At 44.3% G+C, this 16,224-nt stretch overlaps 1 protein-coding gene across 2 annotated transcripts in view; it reads right to left on the bottom strand.

Moving 5' to 3' along the window:
- WWTR1 (WW domain containing transcription regulator 1) overlaps nt 1-10,931 on the bottom strand; it is a 159,083-nt gene extending 148,152 nt beyond the window's left edge. The window contains exons 1-2 of one of the 2 annotated variants that reach the window (XM_084875960.1): nt 10,835-10,931; nt 9,250-9,683 (exon numbers count right to left, since the gene is read on the bottom strand). In XM_084875960.1, coding sequence (XP_084732086.1) covers nt 9,250-9,680 — 431 coding nt within the window. In that variant the 5' untranslated portion in view covers nt 9,681-9,683; nt 10,835-10,931. Of the gene's footprint in view, nt 1-9,249; nt 9,684-10,088; nt 10,407-10,834 lie in introns of those variants that run through there. The other variant, XM_084875959.1, reaches the window with a different exon arrangement.
- Between the last annotated feature and the right edge of the window lie 5,293 nt (nt 10,932-16,224).

Raw genomic sequence — 16,224 nt, 5'->3', positions numbered from 1 at the left:
CCACCTACCCACATTCTTTCCATTTTTCAAGGTTCCATTTATGTCCAACCACCTTTAGAGACATCTCTGCACACCCATCCACCTTTCACCCATCACCCTGTCCACTGCATGTAATATGTGGAGCTACATTTCTAAGCCTTCAGCACAAGGGACATAGACATGATGGAATTACATTTCCAAAAATGGCAGATTCCTATAAGATGCCAGCTTGCAGTGCAAATGGCTAAAAGAAAATAGGATAAGATTCTTTCACTGTCTAGCACCTACCTGTGTGGCCAGGCACTGTGCTCGGGTTATATAATGACAAGCAAAGCAAACATCATTTTTGCCCTCATGGAGGTTAGAGTAGAAAAAAAAGAGAAATAATTAAATAGTAATAAAGCAGTAATACTATGGCTGGGGAGACACAGAGGGCTCTGGGAGCACAGAGCAGGAGCATCTAAACCAGTACCAGGGAGGAGACTGAGTCAGGAAGGACCTCCGGCATGGGCAGGCGGCATCTGTGCTGGTGCCTGAAGGTAGTGTAGGAGTTAACCAGGCAAAAAGCAGGGAAATAATGTTCTAGGCACAGGTGGCTTGTGCCAAGTTTCCGAGGCCAGAAGGAGCAGAGCCAATGGGAGAAACGAAAAGACTGGTTCAGTTCAGCTGCCAATTTCAGACCTGCAGCCAAAATAGAAAGGACTGCCTTATCATGGCACACCTCACATGAGCTTCCAGCACAGGAAGAGCAGCTGTTCTAGGCAACAAACACCACATAAGTCGGAAGGCAGCTAGTTAGCCTGCTTTTCTAGTGTTCTCTTGGTCTCCCTAGCTAGACTGTGAGCTGCCTGAGGTCCAGAAACGGGGCACACATTTCTCCCCACTAGTCACACTGCAACACAGGGACACAGCAGGAGTTCAATGACTTTTCCTTGTAAATGCTGAAACAGCTATTGATTCTTTTTTATTATTATTATTGATTTTTTACCGAAAGGAAAGGAGAGGAATAGAGAGTTAGAAACATCGATGAGAATCATCAATCAGCTGCCTCTTGCACACCTCCTACTGGGGATGTGCCTGAAACCCAGGTACATGCCCTTGATCGGAATCGAACCTGGGACCTTTCAGTCCACAGGCTGACGCTGTATCCACTGAGCCAAACCGGTTTCGGCACTATTGATTCTTTAGGCGCCACAAAGGAAAGGTCCTGGGAGATCCAGTCCCCAACCCATCTCAATTGGAAATGTAACAGTAATAAATTTTCAACAGACTGTACCTGCCAGGCACAGCAATAAGCATTGCATATACACTGAGTGGCCAGATTATTATGATCTCTGAATACACAATAATCTGGCCACTCAGTGTATTTGTATCTCAAATAGGTATCAAAAGTATTCTAGGCTTTTGTTGCAGATCAACCACCTATTTGCCCTGAGCTTTCTATCAGCCAGTGCAAAGGAGAAAACTGATCAGGTGCACAATTTATAGTATCTTTGATATTAAATAAATCAGGTACTCAAGAGAAGTACACTGAGTGGCCATATTATTATGCGTTCAGAGATCATAATAATCTGGCCACTCAGTATATATCCAGATCTCACTTCATCTAACAGCAACACAGGATGAACATCTTTTCCCTTCCTACTTACTATCTGTTATGCCTACATGGAATGTTAAGTAAAAGCTAGAACTTAGGAAAGAGAGCACACAGATAAAGGTTAAGCTGCAGGATGTCCATATGACCTGAGACTTGCCATAAGCAGATTTCTTGAGATGAATTTTATGGAGAATTCTTGGTTAATATTTTAGCAATTATTGGGTCAGTTCATTTTTAAAGAAAATAATCCAAGAAAAACACTTCGGTTACATAAGCTCCAGCCTTCAGTGACTGAGCTATGACTAAGATGGCCCTAGACCCCAAATCTACCACTCCAATGATTTTTTGTTTCTCTTGCAATTTTTTAATACCACCCCTGACAATTTAAAAAGAAATATAAATATATTTGTATTGATTTCAGAGAGGAATGGAGAGGGAGAGAGACATAGAAACATCAATGAGGAGAGAGAATCACTGATCGGTTGCCTCCTGCACACAATACTGGGAATCAAGCCTGCAACCTGGGCATGTGCCCTGACCAGGAATTGAACTGTGACTTCCTGGTTCATAGGTCGACACTCCACATTTGAGCCATGCTAGCCAGGCATAAAGGCAGTAAGAAGTAACCTGGCTCTGTTTCTCCTTGAATACACTTTACCAGCATTATCTAATTAATGCTCTCAACAAGTCCTCAGCAGTGTAACAGATCCAGATACCAATAAAGTAATCCACTGTAAGTATACTATCCAAGTCTGGTTTATTCATTTCATCTCTCCCTCTCCAGCACCAAGAGTTCCAAATTCGATCACCCAGACTGAGCTCAGACACAAACTCTAATGCTTCATTTATGACTGAAGTTATCTGGTCACCAAGGACACCTAATTGCAGGGCCTTATTATGGGCATGTAATTGGCATGAGGCAACACAATGTAAGGGCAGGAGCACAGATTTTAGAATTACAATTCTAATCCCATCTCTGCCACTCACCTATTATGAGATCCTAGGCCTCAGTGAGCCTCAATTTCCTCAATAGTAAATGAGATAATAATAGGTACCTGTTCACAGGTTCACTATGAGGTTAAAAGAAAAAAAATGTATGGGAAAGCACATAGGATTATGGAAAAAAGATTTTATACACATGTTAGGAATGTGCTTCATGGCTCATTCTGGTGCTGTCTCAGGGAAGCACCGATTCAGCTCCCTGCCTTGTCTGGCATAAAGCAGATAATCAACAAATGTCCATTACCTCCTCTCTCCAACTCTCCATTTCTCCATCCCATCTTCCTTCCCTCCATCCCACACGAAATTAGCCCAACTTGTAATTACAAACCAGATTCAAAAGAATAAAAAAGTACAGCCTCTCAGAAGGGGTTGGGTATTCTCTGTCCAAGATGCCAAAGCAAAAGGCACTCATGATGGGCATTCCTATTTAGATTCCTTAACAGGGAAAGTGACTCTTAGTCCTTACTTTAATTTTTAAAAACTGGATTTGAATCCCAGATCCAGGTTGTCATTCAGAGTCAAAATCAGTTTATCCTACTGCCATCTGATTTTGGCCAGGTAGACAAAGTATGTGTGTGGGAGAGAGGCAAGGGGGAGGCAAGAAGAAAGTTGTACTGAAAGTCTACTATGTGCCAACCACTTCAAATGTTATCTAATCTTCCAAAACATCACAAAATAGGTACTACTCTCCTCAATTTACAGACAAAGAAACTAAGGCAGCAGGCAGTATTTTTTGAATGATAAAAAGCCTCAGCCTAGCCATTTTGGCTTAGTGGATGGAGCACCAGCCTGTGGACTAAAGGGTCTCAGGTTCAATTCTGGTCAAGGGCAGGTATCTCGGTTGCAGGCTCCATCCTGACCTTGGTCAAGGCGCATGTGGGAGGCAACCAATCAATGTGTCTCAGATTAATGTTTCTTTCTCTGTTTCTTTCTTTCTCTCTCTCTATCTCTCTTCCCTCCCTCCCTTCAAAAAAAAAAAAAAAAAAAAAAGATGTTACTCAAGCATGCGCTCCAGCAAAATGAAGGCATAAACCAAAAAAAGAGAAAGACATGGGAAACAGCACTTTCAGCCATGGAGAGAAGTACAAAGAAGTCCCAGAATGACATAGGCCAATACAGAAATCAGAATCCAGAATGATTCAGAAAGATAAAGGAATCTGGGCATAAGCTTAGGGAAAAAAGGCTTGATAGAATTGATGGCACTAAGAGCCTAGACAATTTTGAGAACATAATAAAGGCAAATAATATACAAACATATAAAGACAATTAGAAATACCAGAAAAAAATGTTTAAGGAAGTCAAAGTACAAATATGAAGAAAGGAAAAAGTGGCAGCCTGGCCAGTGTGGCTTAGTATTTGAATATCTAGGTCACCTGAACCAAGTCACCATTCAATTCCTTGCCTGCTCGATCCCCATTAGTTGAGTTTCTATCTCTCTCTCTCTCTCTCTCCCTCTCCCTTCCTATCTGGAATCAATAAAGATATATATATTAAATAAATAAATAAATAAAAATAAAGATGACACAATTTTAAAAAACTGATGAGAGAAAAAGAATCTGTCTTTGGTGCTAGATATATCCTCTTTTGATTAACCCAGTTCTGACCCCAGACCCGATGTGCAAGTCTAAAAGCTAATCTTAATACACAGGCAATGAACTATATTTATAGAATAATAATAATGTAATCGTTTCCTACAGATTTTCAACTTTAAGAATAATTTATGGATAAAAAGGTCAACTTTGGGGCAAAGCACAAAACCTTTATTGGTTATGGATTCAGGGCCTTGGAATGTTATTATTATGACAAAAAGCAATTACTATAACTGGTAGTTACCCAAACCTCCTTGACTTACAAAATGGGAAGTCAAGATATACGGTCAAAAGTTGACCAAAAATATAAGAAAGGTGTCCTAACAAACTAAAAACAATATAAATGTTAAATCTGAAAGAGGCATAGCTTAAAGAGCCACATTCTCACTTTCATATCAGGAGTTAAAGTTGGTAAGTCGTAAAGTAGTGAGTGGTAAGCCCATATTAAAGAAGATAATAATCTAAGAATTAAATAAAAAAATAATTTTAAAAAATTAAATGGTTTGGCTCAGTGGATGGAACGTTGGCCTGCAGACTGAAGGGTCCCAGGTTCAATTCCAGTCAAGAGCATGTACCTTGGTTGTGGGCACATCCCCAGCGGGAGGTGTGCAAGAGGCAACTGATCATTGTTTCTCTCTCATCAATGTTTCTAACGCTCTATCCCTCTCTCTTCCTCTCTGTAAAAACTCAATACAATATATTTTTTTTTTAAATTTAAATGGTTTTCTTTGAGAGGCTTAAGGAGGTAAAGGAAACCATTATTTTCAACAAAAGTCCTTCTGTTCTATTGAATATGTTGCCAAGTGCATAGATCACATTGACAAAAATAATTTTTTACCACATATGTCAAAAAAGGCAATCCATGAAAATTATTACTAAACATTGGGACTGGTGGGCAAATATTATAATTGGAATTATATTTAGAAGTAAGGATAAAGTTACTTATAGAATACTAGAAGCCCAATGCATAGATTCGTGCACCGGTGGGGTCCCTAGGCCTGGCCTGCACCCTATTGCAATCTGGGACCCCTCAGGGGATGTCTGAGAGGGCCAGTTTTGGCTCGATCCCCGCAGGCCAGGCTGAGGGACCTCATCGGTGTGTGATCATCAGGGCTGGGGAGGGACCATGGGCAGGCTCCAGGGCATATCTGGACAGTCTCACCCAGTCCTGATCCACCCAACCCCAGCAGCAAGCTAACCTACCAGTTGGAGCATCTGCTCTCTGGTGGTCAGTTCACATCATAGCGACTGGTCAAATGGTCTAATAAATGATGGGACACTTGAAATATTAGGCTTTTATTATATAGGATTACTCAAGTAAAAATGTTTTCCAAGATTTGAAAGTTCTATTGAAGCTATAGCATTCTTTATATCTTTACTTTCTGGTTTGTGTACAATAAACATATATTCCATTTATAACCAGAAATTTTTTTTATTTTTTTTTAATGTGATCAACATTCAAAGTCAGTGATGTGCCAGGTTGCAAAGAGCCCAATACCTACACACACACTCAGCCTGATTTATGATCTTTAGAGAACAGCAAGCACAATGCAGTCATTTTCAGAGGCCATGTGTTTTAACATTTGATCCTCTATGGTTATATGCTTCCCTAAAGGAATGCCTGAACAGCACAGGAAAGGTGCCCTTTAAGAGGTTACCAGAAAGTGATTACATCATACACCTAGGAACAATCTTCCCTGAAAAAAGGACAAAAAGCTCTTGAAGTATCTTAAGATGTCCAGGCTTTGTTATCCATAAAGCTCCATTGTTCCATGGTGAAGTGAGTGGGGATAAAGGTGGGTGGGGAAAATGGAAAAGTGCTCAGTACACAGAGAGCAACAGATTAGAGGTCCAATCCAGGGTCCACCATTAAATGACCACATGACTTTCCCAAAGTCAAATAACTACCCTTTTCTGAACTCAGTTTTTTTAGAAAAAAAGTTATTCACTTCAGATTTATGAAACCCTAGCCTCCTGACCTAGGATTCTACTGCTAGCCCTGTTTCACAAATGTTGGAGCAGATTTTATAAAAATTAAATCAAGATCAGTTGCCATCATTTTTTGCACTTCTATTTATTCCACTGGAATACAGTGCCTTTTGAGATTGTGCAACAAAGTGTATCATCTTATATTTACCTCACTTCAACTTAAAGTTCCAATAGAAACTCAGAGAGCCCTGCCTAGTTTGCTCAGTGGTTAGAGTTGCCAGCTCTCAGACTGAAGGCTTGCAGATTCGATTCTCAGTCTTGGGCATGTACCTCGATTGCAGATCTCTCACTGCGGATGTATCTCTCTCCCTCTTCCTTCCTCAGTTAAAAAAAGAAAGAAAGAAAAAGAACCTCAGAGAACTTTGGGCAGATTACTAATGTTAAAAGACAATAGTCATGCCCTGCTGGCTTGGCTCAGTGGTAGAGCTTCAACCAGGAGGTCACAGTTAGATTCCCAGTCAGGGCACGTGCAGAGGCAACCAATCAATGATTCTCTTACTGACATTTCTATCTCTCTCTCCTTCCCCCTTCTTTTCTAAAATCAATAAAAATATATTAAAAAAAAAAAAAAAGCCCTACATGGCTCAGTGATTGAGCATTTGATTCCTGGTTAGGGCACAAGCCTGAGTTTCGGGCTCAGTCCCTAGTGTGGGGCGTGCAGAAGGCAGCTGATCAATAATTCTCTATCATCAATGATGTTTCTATCTCTCTCCCTTTCCCAAAGCAATAAAATACATATTTTTTAAAAGACAATAGTCATGCAAAAACCAGTTTGGCTCAGTGGTAGGACATCGGTCTGCGGACTGAAAGGTCCCAGGTTCAATTCCGGTCAAGGGCATGTACCTTGGTTGCGGGCACATCCCCGGTAGGGGGTGTGCAAGAGGCAGCTGGTCGATGTTTCTCTCTCATCGACGTTTCTAGATCTCTATCTCTCTCCCTTCCTCTCTGTAAAAAAATCAATAAAATATATATATATACATATATATATATAAAAAAGACAATAGTCATGATGACTTAATTTCTTTAATTCCTTTAGCTATGTGGCCAAAAAACTTCCAGGGATAGCATCAGATCAGGCTATCCTCCTACCTGTTTTTTTCAGCTGTTATTTTCACTGAGGACCCAATAAAATGAAGACACACATCTCCCCAACTACAACCACTCCCCAACTACAACCACTCCCTTTGTTTGGGTTGGGGAGTGGTTGTAGTTGGGGAGATGGGCAGAGGGATCAGGGCAACTTTCTCTCTAAACTCAGGCCAACTTCCACTATTACCATCGTTTCACAAAGATAGTTCTGATCTATTACAATCATTCAAAATGTGTATAAAAGGGAATTATTTTGTTTTGCTTTTATTTGAGGGCTTTTTTTTTTTTTTTTTTTCCTATCTTTCCTCAGGTAATGTGTAAGCCCAGCTCTTATTTCTTATATACTTTTCTGTGTACATTCATAAACAATTTAAAAATCATTTGGGCCAAAAATGATCTCCCCAATTACTGTAAATTATTATGTCTTTTTCTATTTTATTTCTTACTAAGTCCATTTCTAAAAAATTCACCATAAAATGTTCACAATTGCATTTACCTATTAATAAAAGAGGCTAGTTATTTTGGACCTTTATTAACTACAGAAACTAATGTCATCCTTCAGAACAACATCATGTTTAGGAAAATGCCATGTTATTACATCACACACTTGAATTCCACCAGCGATTTAAAACTCATAGGACTGAGTACATGTCCACACTATCACTTAAAAACAGAGAGAGAAAAAACAGTGGTGGGATAAAATGGCCACCAAGTCTGTTCCAGGATAAGTGGTTCCCAGCATTGCACCAACCCCAGGAATAAAATAAAGAACTCCTCCTCCTTGCACAAGATGTCAACAGCTTTGGGATGGGAAAGAAATCCTTGGTTACCAGTGTGAGTCAAAGTGTTGGTTATAATAAACCTCATACATTATTGCATATTCTTTATTAGGGCCCTCAAATAGCAATCAACGTATCAAATACTAACACCAAAGAAAGGATTGATTATATTTTTAAAATAGCATTTAATGTTTCAACTTTCAAACAAAGGCTGCACCATCAAAGAAACATGGACTTTAAGTAAACAAAAGGCAAGTTCTTCGAAGAGAAGTTTCTCTCCGTGGCTGAGAACAGCCAGCTGGTGCAGGCACTCCTGAACCAAGTGGTCCAGTTGGCACAACTTCCATCTAGGCCATGGATATAACCTGAGCCTCTAAGACCTCACCAGTTACCTTTCAAGTTCCAGCTTGGTTCCACCTCTGGAATATAATTATCTTAGGATACCACAATTGAAACATTTTTTTTATGTCTGTGAACCTATTTTCCTATAGAGTCTCTAACATGAATCTAATGTTAAAATTCATTACATCAGAAAGCCAGAACAACGTGAAGGGAAAAATGACAATATAGGCTCCTGATTCGATGGTATTTTAAGTTACCAAGTATGACGTAATACAACTCCTGACCCAATTTCCACACAATGCATTTGTCCAGCCCACAACTACTTCATCAGCAGTTGCTAATTACATCACTGTGCTGTGTGGTCATTACATCACCCAGCTGGGAGGTAAGGCCTACCAGGCAGTGTTCACTTTTCCAGCTTTTCCCCAGAACAGAGACTGTAGACCTACCCTACCAAGAGTCCAAGAGTCCAAGAGTCCCTCTTCTCCAGTCTCAGAACTTTTCTCACATGTTTTTGGTGTCCAGGCTCTGAGGTATCTGACTTAGAATGGGCAGGGATGGGGTGAGTGTTTGTGCGCAGAAGTCTGTATCAATACTCCAGATTCAGGGCAAAGTCACTTTAAGAGTTTCATGAGAATCCCCCCAAAACTACTTTAATGTCTCCTGTCTCTAAGAGTTTCCTTCCATGACCAGACTCTCTGCTTCTGATTCCTTACACTTCCAATATCCAGGGATCCACTCCTTTCTCCAGCTAGCTTCACAGATATTTGGGAAAGAATCCTGGAAAGACACACCATCAGATCACACACACCCTCACAAGCCCGCGCACCTCGGAATCGGGACTCTCGGCCCCCTTCTCCTGCCCCGCAGCAGGCTGACTTACTTGAGGAAGTACCTCTGGCCCGTGGGCGTGAAGGTCATCTCCCAGCCCGGGGGCAGCGGCAGCTCGTCCGTCACGTCGTAGGACTGCTGGCGGAGGTGCGCGTGCTGCTGCGCCGCGCTCATCGCGGCGCCCGCGCCGGCGCCCAGCTGCAGGGACGCGGGCGACGAGTGCGAGCGGACGTGCTGGGCGCCGCCGGGCAGCCGGGGCCCGGGGTGGCCGCCCGAAGAATCGGTGCTGGACTGGCGCGAGTGCGAGCCGGAGTCCGGCTCCTTGAAGAATGACTCGGGCAGGATCTTCTTCCGCCAGGAGCTGGGTTTGGGGTTCATGACCGAGTTGAAGAGGGCTTCGAGGTCCGTGTCTAGGTCCGGCGTGACATGGATCACTTGCTGCCCGGGCGGCGGGAGCGGATGGGGCGCCGAGGCCGGATTCATCTTCTACAAGGAAAAGGGTCAGAGCAGCCTTTTACTTAAAGTCGGAGTAAGAGGTACCGGGAGAAAATGGAGAGAAAATAAAAAGACACAGATAGGTGTCCGCCTCGAGATCCCAGACACTCAGCCGGGAGACCAGCCGCCTGGGGGAGGAGTCCCTCCCGGCCGCCAGAATTATGCAACTTTCTTGGAGCCAAAAAAGTTACTGAGAGAAGGAAGAGCGGGGAGAGGGGGAGGTAGCTGCACTCCGGACGTTGCTGAAGTGTGGGTGGCAAAGAACAGGTCGCAGCTCTCCAGGGCAGGAATCCCCCCAAAGAAATCTCAGCCCCAGCCAACTCCACATCTGGACCCCGGGAGCCCGAGGTCCCGGGCACCCGGGAGCGGTGCGGGGCGCGCTCCAGCGGGCACTACCTGGGCGCGAGGCGAAGCCGAGTCTGGGCGTGCGGCGGCGGCCGTCGGGCCTGGGTCGCTCGGAGTGCGTTCCGATCTTGCCGGATTGGAGCCGGAGCCCAGCTGGCAAATCCGGACCCGCCTCGGTGCCTGGCAGTCGAGGGGCTTCGGCCTTCACATTCCCCCAAACTGGCCTCCGGCCTTCGCGCTCTTGAAGGAGGAGAAGCAGACAGCGCGGCCGCCGCGGCTCTCCGACTGTCCCATAAACAAAGTTTGGAGCAAACTCCCACTCCCAGGAAAGAGGCGGGCCCGAAAGTTGAGCTGTTGAATTATGCATGACTTGCAAGTCCTGAGCCTGCCTGCCCCCGCTTGTCCCTCCCCTTCCTCCTCCTCCTCCTCCTCCTCCTTCTCCTTCTCCTCCTCTTCCTCCTCCCCTCCTCCTCCTCCTCTTTCCCCCCTCCCCCTCCTCCTTTTACCCCTCTTCCCCCCCTCACTCCGGCTCCAGAAAACCTTGGGTGTGTTGGGTACATTGCAGGCTAAGAGGAGAAGGTGCCCCCCACCCACTCTTGATCGCGCGGACCTCTCCCTAGGAGCTCTGGAAGTGCATTCCTTTGAGTTTACCGCGGGCTTGGGGCGGATCAAAGGGAAAGTGACCCGGGCCTGTTTAATCAAGGGCTGGTGGACCGAAACCAAGGCCTGGGGCGGCGGAGGGCTCGCGGTTGAGGGGCCCCGGCGGAGGAAGGGCGGGTCCGGGCGCCGCGCCCTACCTGAGCGCCCGGTGCCGAGGCCCGGAGCTCCGGGCCGCCGCGCGGAGCCAGGCTCTGCCCGCGGGCGGGACCGGGTGCGCCCCGGCACGCGGAGGCTCCCTGGCCGGCCTTCACGCGGGAGGCTGCTTGTGACCATATTTGGTCTGGCGAGGAGGCATCTGGGTTGTTTGGCTTTCAGTTGTCTGCCCCAGCGCAGACGGTGCCCAGAAAGTGTCTCTCGTTAGGGATGCGGCTCCACCAACGGGCGCGTTGTAAACAAACAACCTTCAGACCACTCTTCAATCCTGTTTCGTCTCCGGGGACTCAGGTCACTAGACACGGAGAAGAAATGTACTCAAAGCCGGGTGCTGGAATGGGAGAGCAGTCGTCGTCCCCTCCCCCGCCACATCCGCGCGGGTGGTGGGAGGATTGGAATGTCCCTGACGCCCTCCAGAGAGCCTGGAACCGGGATGGAACCCAAGCAGGTGGCTGGGAGTAAAGAGGCTGCGCCAGTGACCCGGAAAAAGCCACTCGCCCTCCCACGACTGGATCTGGGCGAGGGTGGAGCCCCCTGCCCCTAGATCTAGCCTGGGTAGACAGCTGGGGGAAGTAGTAGGCGTCCTTGCCCTCCGGAGAAGCTCAATTCCATTTCTCCTCCTCTCCCCGTTGGGGGAAACGGAGTGGCTACTAGATAAGTCACGCTTCAAAATACCCCTACCACACCCCATTTGATTCATATCGAAGTTTATAAAATACGTCAAAAAACGCAATATATGTAAAGCACTTTGAACAGGACCCAGCCCATCTACATACCTGTTTGTTAAATAAAATAGAACTGTATTAAGTGTAAGTATTGTGCCTCAACATTTTTATAAGGGTGAAAAGAAGTCAAAATGAAAATCTGGAATTGTCTTGAAGAAAATGTTTACAGGAAAAATAAGGCCACCCTATAATTTTGCCTTGAAAAAGTTAGGAGTATCTGGGGTCACTCCCTCAATGACTGCTGCCCATCACTGCCCCAAAATAGAGCAGAGCCCACCAAGGTGAACCACCTCCCCCATTATCTTTTCTTGCTAGTATACTCTGACTCCAGACTCCCCACAAAGTGTTTACCAGAGCAGGCTGCCCTGACTGATGTATTCACTGGCAGGGCACATACCTAGTTTTCAGGTTCATCCCCAGACAGGACACAGTCAGAAGGCAACTGATCTAGGTTCACTCCCCTTCTCTTCTTTTCTCTCTCTTCCTCTTCCTCCCTCTCTCTCTCTCTCTCTCTCTCTCTCTCTCTCTCTCTCTCTCAAATCAATAAGCATGCCCTCAGGTGAGGATTAAAAAAAAAAAAAGATCTAGGCCGCCTTAGGGAAAGACAGCCTTGTGATGTGGATCACCTTCAAAGTTAAGCAGAACCTGACTCCTCTCAGGAGACTGGAATCTGGGATTTCCCACACAGCAAGTCCTGTTCCCACAGGACCCACATAGGGAAAGGGGAAACCATCAAAAGTCACTCTATAGGAAATGGAGCTTTTTGCAAAAGCTATCTTCAGAAGCCCCCAATTTTGACAAATTTATCTATAAAACTATAGAAGTGACAGGGACCATATGGTTATTAATTCAGAAGCCACAAGTCCATCTTCATGATTAGAGGATGGAAACTTGAGGCAAGCCTTACTCCAGGAAGGTTCTCACCCAAGAAGGAAAGCCCTGCTTTGTAAAGAGTATCTGGCTGTTACAAGAGAAGGAAATGCTGCAGAGCCATGAAACTAATACTGCAGTGAGAATCAGGGTTGGGATTGGCATGGGTAAGGATGTTGTCTTCATTCTTTGCTAAGCTTCAAGAAATAGTGGAGGACAGAGGAGCAAATACCTGAAAGGAAAACTAAATAGCAGAATAATTCATAGAGAAAACTCTCAGTTCCGAAACGGCCTATAAGATTCACATCTGATAGTACATGGTTAAAGAGATTTGCTTGAGTTAATCCTTCAAATAATTGCGTCAGGTTAAATAACATTTACATGTGCCTTGTATGTATCAGGTACTGCCCATATGAAACAATTTGGTGTAGCAGATACATATCCTTCATTTCCTTCTTTGAAAAGTATGTCCAATCCTCATAGGATTCTAGATTTAAACACTACACAGACATTCCTCGGAGATACTGATTCCAAACCACCACAATGAAGCAAGTATAACAATAACGCAAGTGTAATTTTTTTGTTGGTGGAGGGTCTTGCCTTCAATTTGTAAAAAACATTTCTTAGTGCAATAAAGCAAAGCACATTAAAAAAAGATATGCTTGTACAAATTGTATCTGTTGACCCATGATTTAGAACATAAGCTCTAAGTACCTAAGTACCTAGCTCTAATCTCTACATTGTCAAGTAACTAATTCTCCTTAAGTCACAGATTATTTATTTACAAATTGGAGATAATATTAGGTAGTCAGCGACTTCAATGGACCACCCTTCTATTAGTCACACCCTCATGGAGACCCTTCCACTTAAATCTGGACTGAGCCAGTGACTTGCCTTTGCCAGGAAAATGCAGCCGTGAAACTGTGCTAGTTCCCCACCTAACCCTTGAGAAGGTGTGGAAGTTTCTACTTAGAAGTCTTAAGCCACTGGAGAAAGCACATAGAGAGAGAGTGAAGAGGGAGAAGTCCAGCCATCCCAAATCTGAGCTGCACCCAGCTCCCAGCCAGCTCACCAGCTGACTGAAAACACATCAGTGACAGTAAAAGAACCACAGAGGCTTGCGAGCTAGCCCAGCCCAGATTGTAGACCTGTGAGCAAATAAAATGGATAGTTGTAAGCCACTAAGTTTAGGAATTTTTTAAAAATACAAAATGGACAGTCTACAGGTTAATTAAGAAAATGCAAATAAAGTTTTTAACACAAATTCTATTACATACTAAAGCACTCAACAAATAATGCCTGTGATTTAAGACCCCAAAGAATAGATAATACATTATATATCCCCATTTTATAGATAAAGAAACTGGCCCAATGAATTTTAAAGCATTAAAAAAAAAAAAAAAAAAAGCGAAACACCTGGGATTCAGACCAGGGTTCATAATCTTAGATCAGATTGCTTTTTTCTACTCTCCCAGCCTGTGTGAGCCAGAAGTTTCTCCTTGTTACTGTCGTTTTAAATCAGTGTGATATCTATTGCCTGCTTATCTCATAGAGAAACTCCATGGTGATTACAAGATAATCAATTCAGAAGACACTCCTACTCTTATGTAAATCTTTCTCTCCTCTTGCAAAGATTTTCCACTGGAAGTTAATGAGTACTTCCAAAATTTCCCCTCAACACACTTCCTACTGAAAGTGTCCCTCCTCCCTCTCTGTCCACATCCAATCAGGTAAGTGCTGTAGATTTTTCTTCTGGTGTCCTTCAAATCTATCCTTGCTTTCCCTCCTCCCACCACAGGACCTTATCTCAAAGTGCTGCAGTGGCTCTCTAATTGGTTATGTGCCTCCAGTCCTCATTTCTGGCCTCCTGTTTTCTTGATGTCATCTCTTGGCTCACAAGTTTTTAGCAACTACCCACAAAAATAAAGGTCAAAACTATTAATCTAACCCCAAAGTCTCCCAACAAACTCCTAGCTTTCCAACCTTGATTCTTACACAGATATGTCCTTCATCCACTCCAGTCTCGTATCAAAGCATATCTAGCCTGTTCCTTCACCATGGCTCTCTCTTTGAACACTGCTTATAACTGCCCTCCATACTCCATTGTCAGCTTCGTTAACCTCTTTCTTCTTTCCCCGAAATTCAAGTTGTTCTTGTCTTTTTCACTCCTTTGACACACAATTATACATAACACTACCTTATATTATAACTTTTACCTCAGTATCACTTGCCTCCCCAACTGGCTGGGAACTACCTATGGGGCTAGAAGCATCTTACATTGCTTTGCGGAATTGTTCTTCTGGAGGCCGTCATTCCCATTGTTCTCAGCACCACTAGTGTACTCCTCACAATTTTTAAGGTGTCACCCTACCATTCACAGCAATTTTGGCACTGTGTATGGACTCAACTCCTAAATAGGGCTGCAAGCTTTTTGAGGACAATTCTCAGAGGACTTCACTTTCTTTTTGTTTCCCCCATGCCTAACAGCATGTTCTCCACACAGGAGTGTCCAGTACATGTGGTCACCTCACCCAGTGGCTGTTGTCCCGACTATGTTCATCTGCCATTTTTGCCTCAGGACAGCCACAAGCTGATTTCTCAACCCTATGCCCTTGAATTGCTGACTTGGTCTGAGTGATTGCAGCTACAGTGAATGGTCAGAAACTTGGTGGGGTGAGTGAGTTGCTAGAGGACTCTGGCCCAAGAGCCCTTGAGGTAGAACTTGCTTGGACTTGTTGAACCAGTATGGAGAAAAGTCCCAGAGCAGAGTCACCATTAGGAACTGAAGAGGAGCAAAACAGACGAGGGCCTTGAATAGATGAGAGTTTGATTAGCCCTTGCGAGTATGGCTCAATGAAAAAGATTATTGATCTGCGGACTGAAGGGTACAGGGTTTGATTCCTGTCCAGGCACATGCTCAGGTTGTTGGCTTGATCCCCAGGGAGTATGCAGGAGGCAGCCAATCAATTATTCTCTCTCATTGATGTTTCTCTCCCTCTCCTTTCCTCTCTGAAATCAATAAAACTATATTTTAAAAATACTAATCTTTATTTCAACAGGAGCATACATAAGAGTTGTCCAGTCTCTTGACGAATCAAGCATGACACTTTGTTTATTCATAATTCACCATATCGCAAGTGTCCGGCAGTGTGTAGCAGACAGTAAATTTACAAATACTTAAATCACAACGAGTTGGTGTTGCAACCTATTTTTGCATTTACTCTTCCCAGATACACATCTCATTGTCACACTTTGCTTTTGTATTCCTAATAATGCATGACTGGCTTGCTAATAAGGAAGATAATGTATAATATATACTAAAAGCCTAAGTGACCCTTATGCTGGAATAACCAGAACGACCAGTAGCTATGATGCATACTGGCCACCAGGGTGCATACACTCAATGCTGGAGCTGCCCCCTGGTGGTCAGTACACTCACTTCCACAGGGGAGCGCAGCTCAGCCAGGAGCTGGGCTTACAGCTGGCAAGTGCAGCGGAGGTGGTGGGAGCCTTGTCCACCTCCAGCAGCAGTACTAAAGAGCAGCAAGCCAAGCGGTAAGGAGCAGTGAGCAGGTGGGCAGTAAGGAGCGAGAGATTCCAGACTGCGAGAAGGATGTCTGCCAAAGGGTCCCAGACTGCAAGAGGATACAAGCCGAGCTGAAGGATCACCCTCCAGTGTACAAGTTTTGTGCACAGGGCCTCTAGTTTTAATACGATGGTGATGATGATGTATGGACTGTTATCTATTGCTTCAGCAATGCAGTGGTACCAGGGGAAAA

Source organism: Pipistrellus hanaki (assembly GCF_964339955.1).
Source record: "Pipistrellus hanaki genome assembly, chromosome: 2".
NCBI classification, from domain to species: Eukaryota; Metazoa; Chordata; class Mammalia; order Chiroptera; family Vespertilionidae; genus Pipistrellus; species Pipistrellus hanaki.
The sequence above is the reverse complement of the archived record's forward strand: the minus strand, read 5'-3'. Positions and strand labels throughout refer to the sequence as shown.